The sequence below is a fragment of the Chrysochloris asiatica genome, unplaced genomic scaffold (genome assembly GCF_000296735.1).
Source record: "Chrysochloris asiatica unplaced genomic scaffold, ChrAsi1.0 scaffold00012, whole genome shotgun sequence".
NCBI classification, from domain to species: Eukaryota; Metazoa; Chordata; class Mammalia; order Afrosoricida; family Chrysochloridae; genus Chrysochloris; species Chrysochloris asiatica.
In genome coordinates, this window is record NW_006408530.1 from 7,760,979 (window position 1) to 7,773,031 (window position 12,053).

The 12,053-nt window shown below is 37.2% G+C and overlaps 1 protein-coding gene across 1 annotated transcript in view; it reads right to left on the bottom strand.

Annotated features, from left to right (window-relative positions):
- Nucleotides 1-278: 278 nt before the first annotated feature.
- The window catches only part of TNFAIP6 (tumor necrosis factor, alpha-induced protein 6), a 17,985-nt gene continuing 6,210 nt past the window's right edge, over nucleotides 279-12,053 (bottom strand). The window contains exons 3-6 of the mRNA XM_006834548.1: nucleotides 10,155-10,316; nucleotides 7,640-7,868; nucleotides 5,033-5,073; nucleotides 279-558 (exon numbers count right to left, since the gene is read on the bottom strand). Coding sequence (XP_006834611.1) covers nucleotides 389-558; nucleotides 5,033-5,073; nucleotides 7,640-7,868; nucleotides 10,155-10,316 — 602 coding nt within the window. The 3' untranslated portion in view covers nucleotides 279-388. The remainder of the gene's footprint in view (nucleotides 559-5,032; nucleotides 5,074-7,639; nucleotides 7,869-10,154; nucleotides 10,317-12,053) is intronic.

Sequence of the window (12,053 nt, forward strand, 5' to 3'; positions counted from 1 at the left end):
ATTTATGACAACAACCTAACATTCCAACCACACAGAAAGGTTTAAATAAAGTATGAAACAATAATTGAAAAAAATAAAATCATATTTGAGAAAGGCTTATGCGATAAACTTTAAGGATAGAAGAACCCAATTGTAAAACTACCTAGAGGAAGATTCCAAAAATTCAAATACAAATATATATACATGCATATATACATATATCACAAATAGAAAAATGACTGAAATAAAATATATAAAAACATTAAGATTGTTGTTTTTATGCAGTGGGGTTATGAGACTTCAAATAAAAAAATAATAAATAAGTATTAATAATAATATAAAAAGTGAGATCCAAGGGGTTCCAAGGGATGCAAATACAAACACTGTATATTCTGAAAGTTCTTTTGTTTTACAAATGGCTAAACCTTCCAGCCAAAAAGTTTTTATTTCCAGTGGAAGTAGCACTTGTATTTTTTCCATGACTGGATTTGGATGCAGGATCCACTGCAACATATTTAATTTGGAAGCCTCCTGCTGTAACTGAAGCATCACTTAGAAACTTCAAGGTCATGACATTTCCTAGGTAGAGATGTGAAAGAACAAAAATATTACTCCTTCAATTTGCCAAACAAGTCAAAGGCTCATCATTCTCATAGAAGGATAGAGGAATTCATGAGCAAGACTCAGAATTCAGATCTGAATTCTCAAGCAATGAAGCTGTGATTTCATGGCCAAGTGGAGTAGGGCAGGAAACATCCTGTCCTTTTTCTTCCTGTATCTGTCCTACAAGAAATTTTATCTATCTTGTTTAAAAAGATACTTTTTCTGGTAGGAGCATCCCAATTTGGTGTGTTGTTATTATATGTCAGCAAGTCAACATAGCGACTCTATGGGTCAGAATAGAATTGCCTTACAGGGTATTTTAGGCAGAAGTCTTTATGAGAGTGTCACCAGGTCTTTTCTTACCTGGAGAGGCTGATGGGTTTGAGCCCCAACATTAACCATTGTGCAGCCAGGCCTCCTTAATGAGGTTTGAATGGGTTATTAACTGGATAATTTTACAGGACAACAAGCTTTACATTTGTAAGATCTCTACTTTAAGGAAACATTTGTTGTGGTGTTAAGTGCCATGAGTCGGTTCCAATCATAGGGACCATGTATAGGGTTTTGGGGGAGTGGCTGGTGAGTTTGAACCACTGGTCTTATGGTTCAAACAGACCTTGAAGTCAAGTGCTTATTCTATGGCATCAGCATATAGAAAAATAAATCCATGGTCACTGAATCTATTCTAACTCACAGAGACTACATATCTTTATGGGAGCACATAGCCTCATCTTTCTCCTACAGAACAGCTGATGGGTTTAAACCTTGGCCCTTGCACCCAGCATTTAACCCACTGAGCCATTAGGGCTAGGTTTTCCTAATTATCAACTACATTTTTCCTTGTTTGTACGTTAAGTATATAGAAACACTTTCTGTGTGGGAACTCAAAAACATGGAGGTCAACACGAATATGAAATGCTTTTCTTTGCCAACGGATATTTTTTCTTATTTAGGAGTAAAAGTTCTTAATAAAGGTAACAAATTCAGAATTCATTTAAATATGAAACCAAAAACAAGAACTCTTAGATAGATTGAATGACAGTGTTTGCCAAGCACACCTTTAAGTGTCTTTTATCTAGTTACCCATGCTTTAATTCCTACACTAACACTTTGAGGGAGAGACCATGAAAATATTCATTCACAGATGTGAAACAGAGGCACAAAGAGCCTAAGTAAATGGATCCAGGACATAGAACTAAACTAGTAGAGTCAGGGTTTGAGCCTAGGCAGTATTGTTCCAGTTTGTGTTCTGATCCACTGCGCTTTATACCGTACATGGAAGAGTTGCCTAAATTATAGAAGACTTTTTTAGGGGTATGGTAAAAGAGGAGTCCTGGCATGGCCCTGTAGGATAAGCACTGGACTGACTGTTAAGCATGAAGTCAGCAGTTCAGACCCATCAACATCTCCTCAGAAACTCTATTCAGGGTAGCTATAACTTGGATCCAACTCCATGGCACTTAACAACAGCAACATGGTGACAGAGGAACTCTGAGGTGGTTCTGTAGGATAAATACTGGACTGCTAACTGCAAGGTTAGCAATTCAGTATTTCAAACCCAAACCAGACGCTCTCAGAAACTCTATATGGGATAGTTATGAGTCAAATTACTTAAGGGCACTTAACAACAACAACTATATCCTTAATATACAAACAGTTGTTATAAATAAAGAAAAGAAGAGCTTCCAAGAATACCAATGCCTGTGTGGCGCTGTGGGATAAAGCACTAGACTGCAAGATTGGTTTGAACCAGAAGATCTGTGGTTCAAACTCACCAGCCACTTCTTGGAAACCCCATACAAGGTCATTCTGAGTTGGAACCTGCTGAGACTCCTCAGCACTTAACAACATAAATAGGAAATTCAAAGGTGACAAAAGGACAATAAGCATATAAAAAGATGTTCAAAATGCACTATAAAGAAATGCAAATTAAACCAACAATAAAACGTCTTTGTTCTTACATTTAGAAAGAATGTGGTATTCTTGGGGTTAAACTGCAAATTGACAGAGTAGGGCTAGTGGCAATTTAGAAGTATTTGGTGTAGGATAAATCCGGGACTGCTAATCTCAGGATAGTGGTTCAAACTCACCAGTCTTTCCTTGGAAACCCAATGTATACAGGGTCCTTAGGGGTGGGAACCAAGTTGATGGCACTTAATAACAACATCACCATTTAATGAGTCTTGGTGGTGCAGTGGGTTAATTTTGGACTGTCAACCACAAGATCAGAGGTTCAAACCCACCAAATGCTCTGTGGGAGAAAAATGAGACTGTCTGCTCCTATCTGCTCCTGTCTGTCCTGTAAGGTCAGGATGCATTGCAATTGACAATTTCTTATTAACATTTAAAACACATATCCCCTCATTCTAAAAGTCTCACTTTGAGGAATCCAGTATGTTACAAAAACAAATTATGTAAAATAAAGCTTTAAAAATGCTCATCAAAATACCAAATAGTAACCAAAAGAGAGAAAATCAGAATTAGAATAATCTAAATATCATTAATTTGGAGTCCAGATGTGGTGCTATAGGATAAACACTTAACAACAGCAGTTAACAACAACATACCCTTTTTTATTAGCTGATTTGTTAGTCTTTGAATAATAAATTTTCTAGCTTCCCTTCCTCCCTGCCCCCTCATCCCCAGTTTCTTGGAGTTGTGCAAGAAAAAACTGATTTGATTATAATTGGAGTAACAGACAAAACATGTTTTCACACTTCTTGACTCCATTTTTAAAAACGGGATTCTCATTTCCCAATTGCCTTCTACAGCTTGTAAGATTTCATCTTACTAGTGCTGTGTGTGGGTTAATGTGCCAGACTGCAAAGCCGTTTGAACTGCAAGGTCGGCGGTTCAAGCTCACCAGCTGCTCCTTGGAAACCCTATACAGGGTCGCTATGGGTCTAACAACAACAAGCGTAAGTGGTTACGAATCGGGCTGCTAATCTCACAGTCAGCAGTTTGAAACTACCAGCTGTTCCGCGGGAGAAACATGAGGCTTTTTGCTCCCGTAAAGATTTACAGCCTCCGAAACCCTATGCAGGGTCGCTAGGAGTTGGAACCGACTCCACGGCACATAACAACAACAAAGTCCTGGTGTGGCCCTAGAGGATAAACTCTCAAGGTCAGTTTGGACTGCAATGTCAATCCTTCAAACCCACCGACCATTCCTTGGAAACTTACTCAAGGTGGCTATGAATTGAAACTGACTAGACAGCACTAACAACAACATCAACGTAGCTTTGTAAGGACCCCTGCTGATGAAATGCGTATGCCTTTGCTGCTAACCGTGGGTTGGTGGTTGGAACCCTCCGGTAGCTTTGTTGTTTTTAGTTGGAGAAACATGATGGTAAGTTATGATATGAAGGGAAACTAGAGCACAGAAGAAAACCAACTGCTGGTGCTGATGCTGAAAATAGAGAAAGAGGAAACATCTACAAAAGTGAAATTTCTTAGTCAGAAAATAGTTGTTTGGGATAATTTAGGATGATACTGCTTATTGAGATAAATTTATGTCCCACAGGGACATTTCTTGCTGTATATATATTTAATGGAACAAAATCTCACAAAATAATTTGCAGGGGCAGTGGGTGGAAGGATTTGCAAACATGGCCTATTATGTTTAGTCTTTAAGATTTATAATGATTAATTACCATATTAAAAGCTCTGCAAGTTCACCAATAAAGAAATCTATTTAACATTATCTCACCCAATGTTTTCCAAATTTACTTAACCTTAGAGCTCTTTTCTCATGTAACCTCCTGTTAAAAACATCACACAGAATTGTGTTCCTCAGAAAACTCTTAAGGGAAGTGCTGTACTAAGATAAAAAATGTGATAAATTCAATGTAATTTTTTTTTTTCTTTTTTACTGACAACATATTTTTTTAACTTTACAAATTACTTTAGCCATTTGCCAATTAAAATGTTCAATCATCTATCAGTACATTTTATGGAAATCACAAGTGATGGCAGTATCTATGAATTTGTTGATTTGAGACTATGCTAGACTGCATCTCTTTCAAAAACAAGACTCCACATTTTTAATGCAAGGACTTGGTGTAAATCTTTTTTTAAATGGAAGCTTTTGATTGTAAATTGAGTGAAAATTTACAGAGGATCATCAGTTTTACATTCAACAAATCATTTGTTGTTGTTGCTAAGTGCCATTGAGTCGGTTCCCCTGTATAGGGTTTCCAAGGAGCAGCTTGTGAGCTTGAACCACTGACTTTGCCATTCTAACCAACCTTGCAGACCTAGCAGTCCAAGGCATTTATTTACTCACAGTGGTGTAAATCTTTTAAAAAGTGTAAATAACAAACACTTATTTGCATTTTACAAGTTACTCAGATCTTAGCTCTTTCAAGTTTAAAAAATGAGTAACCATTGTGTCTTCATTCTCAGGGATGAGAAAACAAATGATAGTTTGCTCCTCAATTGAGATGATTACCTGTGCTGATGATGTCTTCTGGAAGCTCACTCCCACAGTATCTGAAAGAGGATATTTACAACAGATGTCACATGAATGAATATTATTATCATTTCACATGGCCCTGGTAATTAGAAGATTTATTTCAGTAAGTTATGACTTTTCTATTATCTTTGAATTTTTTACTGTTTCATTTGTAAGGGAGAAGTTATAACTAAGTTTGTTGCTTCTTACCATTTTAATGAGATTCTTAAGAAAGGATATATGGCATTTCCACATTGCTAGCTCCAAAATTATTTATGTAATGGATAACTTGAATATAATCGGAAAAATTAAAAGGCTAACATGAAGTTGCCTTCATAGTTACAGAAGAATAAATGTGTGGTTTGTTGTTATTGTTAAGTGCCATCGAGTGGGTTCCAACTCATAGCGAACCTGTATAAGGTTTCCAAGGAGCAACTGGTGGGCTTGAACTCAGACCTTGTGATTAGCACTCCAGTGCTGATCCTACAGTGCCACACCAGAACCCTAGGCATATGGCTGTTGCTGTTAAGCACCATAGAGTGGGGTTCTGATTCATAGGGTTTTCTAGGAGTGGCTGATGAATTTCAACCACTGACTTTATGGTTCAAATGAACCTTGAGATTGAGTGCTTATCCTATGGGGTCACATCAGGACTCCTAGGTGTATGATTAATGGTAGTCACAGTCCTGAGGTGGAGCTGTGGGTTAATGTGCTGGACTGCAGGGTGGGTTTGCCAGCTGCTCTTCGAAGGTCACTGTCACTGTGAGTTGGTGTTAACTCCTCGGCGCTTAACAACATTCACATTATGAATTTTAAGATAGGGTAATCTGAACATGAAAACATTATTTTGAACCTTTTGGACATAAAAGAGTTTGATTTATATCTGAATCAGGATGCCACTTGCATATTACATAAAAAAGTTATTAAATATTATGTAACACTGGCATGTAACGATGAATCTGCAAAACACAATGTAACAAGGAGGAACCTGAAGGACATTATGCTGAGTGAAATTAGTACGTCTCTAAAGGGCAGATATTGTATTAAATAAATAAAGTAGAATAAAGTTTTCCATTCAATAATAAACATTCTATGATGGTTACCAGGGGTAGGAAGGAAGACTTATTCACAGGTTAGATAGTAGATACATGCTACTTATAAAAAGAAAAGGGAGGAAAAAAGAAGAAAAAGAAATTGCTTCCTTCCCTTTTTTCATCTGTCTCCCCCACCCATATACTGGATGAAAAAAGATGTATATTTATTTTCTCATTAGGACAAACCACTGGGAAATTCCTCGCAAATGAAGAAAGGGGAAAGTAAATAAAGGGTTTAAAGAAAGGAGAAAGAGAAAAAAAGATTTGGGAATGCATAGTTGTGATGATTGTGCACAATACAAAAAGAGCTATTGAATCTGTCATTTTTAACTCTTTCCACTACCAATTTCTTCTATTAAATTGATTATCATGGATAATACAAAATTTTTTAAATTTAATTTTGCAGTATTTTGTAAAGCACTCAAAATTTAAAATTGAATAATGCTTAGAGATGGGAATAAAAGAAGACTGAACCAATGTGATGAAAACCCAAAGGAAAAATATTGGGATTAAAACCTATTTTTAAGCATATCCATTAATTGGTTCTTTAACCAAATTCATTGAAAAAAGAAACTGTACTTTGCTTATTTACCTTACGTCATAGTGTCATAGTTCTTAGCAAATGCTTTGTACACAAAAGGAAGGAAATGCTTATTGAATTTGTAAGCCTTTTAGCAGAAATAGAAATGTTTAAAAAAAGCCAACCAACTTTCCAACATTCATATCTCTTTTTCCTATTGTTAGCAAAATTATGAGGTTTTACAAATAAACTATTTCTTATAATTGAATAATAATTAAAGGGAAACCTGCAATATTTTGATAAGCACATGTAGCATCAGCCATGATTTAACATATCAAGAAATTAAATCTAAAGAAATGTTTTAAAAAAGGGTATAGTGTTATTGTTGTATTGTTGTGTGTTGTTGAGTTGGTTCTGACTCTAAGTGACCCTGTATAGGGTTTCTGAGGCTGTACATTTTTAGAGGGGCCAAAAGGTTCACTTTTCCCCTATGGAGCAATTGGTGGATTAGAACCACTGCCCTTGAGGTTAGCAGTACAACACATAGGAGTGTAGGAATATTAGAAAATCAATATTGTAGGGACAATGGGGTAAAGTTAATCAAAAGAACATCAAATAAAATACCAGGGATATGGGGAAATCATATGGAGTAGTGCTCTAGGATAAGGAGCTCTGGTAGCGTAGTGGTTACGAATTGGGCAGTGAACCTCAAGGTCAGCAGTTCGAAACTACCAGCGGTTCCGCGGGAGAAAGATGAGGTGTTCTGCTCCCGTAAAGATTTACAGCCTCGGAAACCCTGTGCAAGGTCACTATGAGTCGGAACCGACTCCACGGCACTTAACAACAAACAAGTGCTCTAGGATAAGCACTGGATTGGTAACCACATGGTCAGCAGTTCAAATCCCAACTGCTCCTCGGAAACCATGTATAGGGTCTCGAGTCGGAATTGATTCGATAGCACTTAACAGGACCTCAGGATATCACACGTACCTTCCCACAAATCCATGAACATCATCGTAACTGTCATATATTTCTACATAATCAGACAAACAAGCTGTGTCATCTTCAAGGTCAAAGTTCAAGAAACTCAGGTGAATACGCTGACCATATTTGAGTCTAATGTGCCAGTAGCAGACCTGGTTATCTTCATATTCATTTGGGAAGCCTGGAGATTTAAAAATTCGCTTTGGATCTGTAAAGACACCACCACATTCCTTTGCTGAAATGAGGGGGAAGGAAGAGTAGAAGGGAGGAAAGAGCATTAGAAAAAACTATATCTTTATCTTAACATGAGGTTTACTTCTTAAGTTCCTAAGTACTTATTACTTTTTGTGAAAGATTAAAGATTTGGCCCACTTATACTATGTGTCTACCAGCCACTCCTCAGAAACCCTGTACAATAGCCAATATGAGTTGGACCTGACTCAATGACATTTAACAACAACAATGTATGAAAGAAATACCTGACAATTTGCTTCCAAAAAATCAGCTATTTAAAACCCTGTGGAGCACAGTTCTACTCTGACATATGTGAGATCTTCATGAGTATGAATAGACTTGATGGCAACTGGTATGTAATACAAGTATTATTCATATAAAGGAACTTCATAATGTTTGTGGAAATTTTTCATTATGTTTTCATTCTATTTTTCCATGAACTTTTTGAAACTCTCTTGTACTTATAGCTGAAAAATAATTAAAAAAAAATCATTTCTAAATTCTCTAAAATAAATTGGGGGCACAGTGGTTAAACAATGGGCTACTAACCCAAAGTTCTGCTGTTCTAACAGAGAAAGATGTGGCCATCTGCTTCCTTGGAAACCTTATGGGGCAGTTCTACTCTGCTCTGTGGGGTCACTATGAGTTGAAATTGACTCCATTGCAATGGGTTTGTGTTTTTGGTTTATCTTTGCATTCAAACTGAAATAAAGTAACAAGAATAAATAGAAATGTAATTAATTGGGCTTTTAAATGTATAAAATACATAGGTCTTACATATTCAAGGAGCCCGGGTGAGCAGAGGGTTACACTTGGATTGCTAGATCAGTGGTTTGAACACACCCACCATACTTTGGAACACACCCACCATACTTAAAGGAAGGCAGATTGCTTCCTTTAAGACTTACAATGCTGGAAGCCCTGCACAGCACTTCTCTTCTCTTATAGAACAGAATGAATCTGAATTGACTCAGTGACAGTAGGGTTTGGGTATGTGGTATCAACACCTATCAAAATGACAAGGATTTTGTTCTGTGGGGGCAGGACAATCATTTTATAGATTTCATTCAAGTTGTATAACTTGTCATGGGAAAGAAGTTGCTAGGTAAGTGTTTAGAAAAAGAGTTGTGGTTGCAGTGATGTAGTCTCAAGATAATGTGTATGCAAAGTAGAAAATAATTTTTGTAATGTCATTTAGTTCCACTTTTAATATTTTAAGCATATTTCATTCAGTACCTCATAGTTAGTAAAACATGTATCATTCTTTCCTCTATCATTTTTCTTTTTCCCACACATGTCTTTTTACTACAATATATATACCAATAACATTCCTTTTCTCTGTTTCTAGTGGTTCTCAGATTCTTTTGTTTGATGACCCACGTTAGGATCTCTGAATTCTCATTCCCACTGTTTTCAAAGGTAGAACACAAAGGCAATAGAGAAGTGTTAATAGAAGCATTTTTGCAGTATATCATTGCCCCTTTATATTAATGCCATCTTAACTTCCTCATTTTGATACAGTTTCTTCTTTCAGGGAGGCGAAATACCTTTATCTAGCATGTAATTGTTTCAACAAACCACAGAATGACAGTTACTTAGTTTGAAAGCTTAAGGAATTCTGTGCAAAAAGATATTGGGGACAGAATTTGTTTATTTTGTCTTGTTTTTGCCCATTCTATCAAAGAGATAAGTTTGAACAGTTGGCATTTAATAACATTACTTTATTGTTTTAGCTATTACCTATTACTATTTTATAACCTGCTTTTCACCCCTTTTGTGACCTAGAATTTTACCTGTTGAGATTGAAATGACTTGACTTCTCAATCTCACCTGCTCATTAATTGTTGGCTACTTTTGAGTAAATTCCTTAATTTCTTTAAGTCTGTTTCCTGATTTCTAAAATGAGTCTGAAAATCATGCCTTATAGAATTGTGAGAATTAAGTAAGGGTGCAATTGTTGTTGTTAAGTGCTGTTGAGTCAGTTCTGGCTCACAGCAACATTGTATAGGGTTTCTGAGGATTAGCGGATGGGTTTGAACCACCAACCTTGTGGTTAGTAGTCTAATACTTAGCCTACAACACCACACCAGGTCTCTAAGTAAAAGTGTAGTTGAAGAAATATAACTCAGTACCTGGCTCAGCATAATCACTTTATAAGTGTAATAATTATTACTAATAATTATCAATGGCAACTTGAATTCTCTTTAGAAGAAGCCATTTCTATTTCAAAAATTTCTTAGTAGCATGTAACTTCTTGCAAAGTTATAAAATAATTCTTTAAACAAACCATGAGGATTGTAGCAATAGGCATCCCATCTCTCGCTCCTATTGAGGCGGATTCCATAATCAATAATACCAGTTTTTCCAAATCCACAGTGTGGCCCTGGCTTCACAATGGGATATCCAACTCGGCCCTTGGCCATCCATCCAGCAGCACACACATGAAATCCTTCAGGGGGAAGAAAGGGTTAGAGGATTAGTCGGTAAACACTCTCTGTTTCGCAAAGATCATTTGAAAAAAGATGGCCCCTACCAACAGTGATAGTTCTCAATTGCCCAAATACATTTCATGTAAGAAGAAAACAAGCCTTTTCTTTTTTTAAAAAATGTATTGTTGTTGTTGTTAAATATTGTTAAGTCAGTTCAGACTCATAGCAACTCATTATAGGGTTTCCAAGCAGCATCTTGGGTTTAGCTAACCAACTTGTGGTTAGCAGTCCAGTGCTTATCCTACAGAGCCATACTGGGACTCCACAAGCTGTATTGTTGTTGTTGTGGTTGTTAAGTGCCGTTGAGTCAATTCTGACCCATAGCAACCCTGTATAGGTTTTCCAGAGAGCAGCTGGTGAGCTTGAACCGCCGATCTTGCAGTTCAAATGGCTTTGCAGTATGGTGCATTAACCCACAGCACCACACCAGGACTCCATATGCTGTATAGATGTGTACATTTTATACATATATAAAATATAACATCTGACTTTTACTGGAAAATGACATCTTACTTGAAAAACAGAAAAGATGCAGATGAACTAGAAATCTGTGGATATGAAAACAAGCCAAGTTCAGAGCTAGTGTAGTCATTAGCTCTTCTAGCTCCATCAGATAATTTCTGAAATTCCTATCAGTTTTGAAAACAAAAACTCCAGTTGTTAATTTAGTTAATTTTAATTTCAGAACCATGTAAGATATTATAAATGTTTTTAAAGATTTGAATAGGAAAAAAGTCTTACGCATTTCAATCAAAGACTCAGCCCTGTTTTCCTTGTTGGACTTAGGAGGATGTTTGAATGTCTGCAGGTGCCTTCCAGGGGTGATTTACTAGCAGTTCAGGATGTGTGACCTGTGTACTCATCATTACAATTCTTACAAATACCTGTGAGTATTTGCACTGGATAAGTACTGGACTGGCAGCCACAAGGTCAGTGGTTAAAACCCACCAGCTGCTTCTCAGAAACACTATACAGAGTCACTATGAGTCGAAACTGACTTAAAAACAACAAATCCCAGGAGGCTTGGGGGCTATAGGTATTTCAGAGGACATTTAAATTTTTATTTTGAATAATTTAATAACAATAGTATACTCTTTGTCTGGTACTTTCCTGTTAGCAAAGGGATTCATTAATAAAGGAGAGAATTTGAAAGGGGAGTGGGGGAGAAGGGGGGAGGGGGTGGCTTTGGATTCACTTGGAAGTCCAGGGAATAATATCATTATCAGTTACTATTGAGTCTACTTCGACTCAGGACAACCCCTTGTGTGTCAGAGTAGAACTGTGCTCCACAAAGTTTTCAGAAGTAGAATGCCAGGCCTCTGATGTGCCTCTGAGTGGACCTGAACTGCCAACCTCTTGGGTAGCTACCTCTTGGGTAGCACCACACAGAGATTCCAAAGAAACAAATGGTGGTAGCATGGCGGTGTGTGCTGTGGAGTTGCTTCCAACTCACAGCGACCCTGTATAAAGTTTCAGAGGCTGTAAATCTTTATGGGAGCAGAAAGTCTCATCTTTCCCAGATTTAAACAGCTGACCTTTCAGTTTGTTACCAGGACTCCTTAAAGAAGCAGATGTTGTTGTTGTTGTTGTTGTTATGTGCCGTGGAGTCGGAACCGACTCATAGCGACCCTGTACAGGGTTTCCGAGGGTGTAAATCTTTACGGGAGTAGAAAGCCTCATCTTTCTCCCGCGGAGCA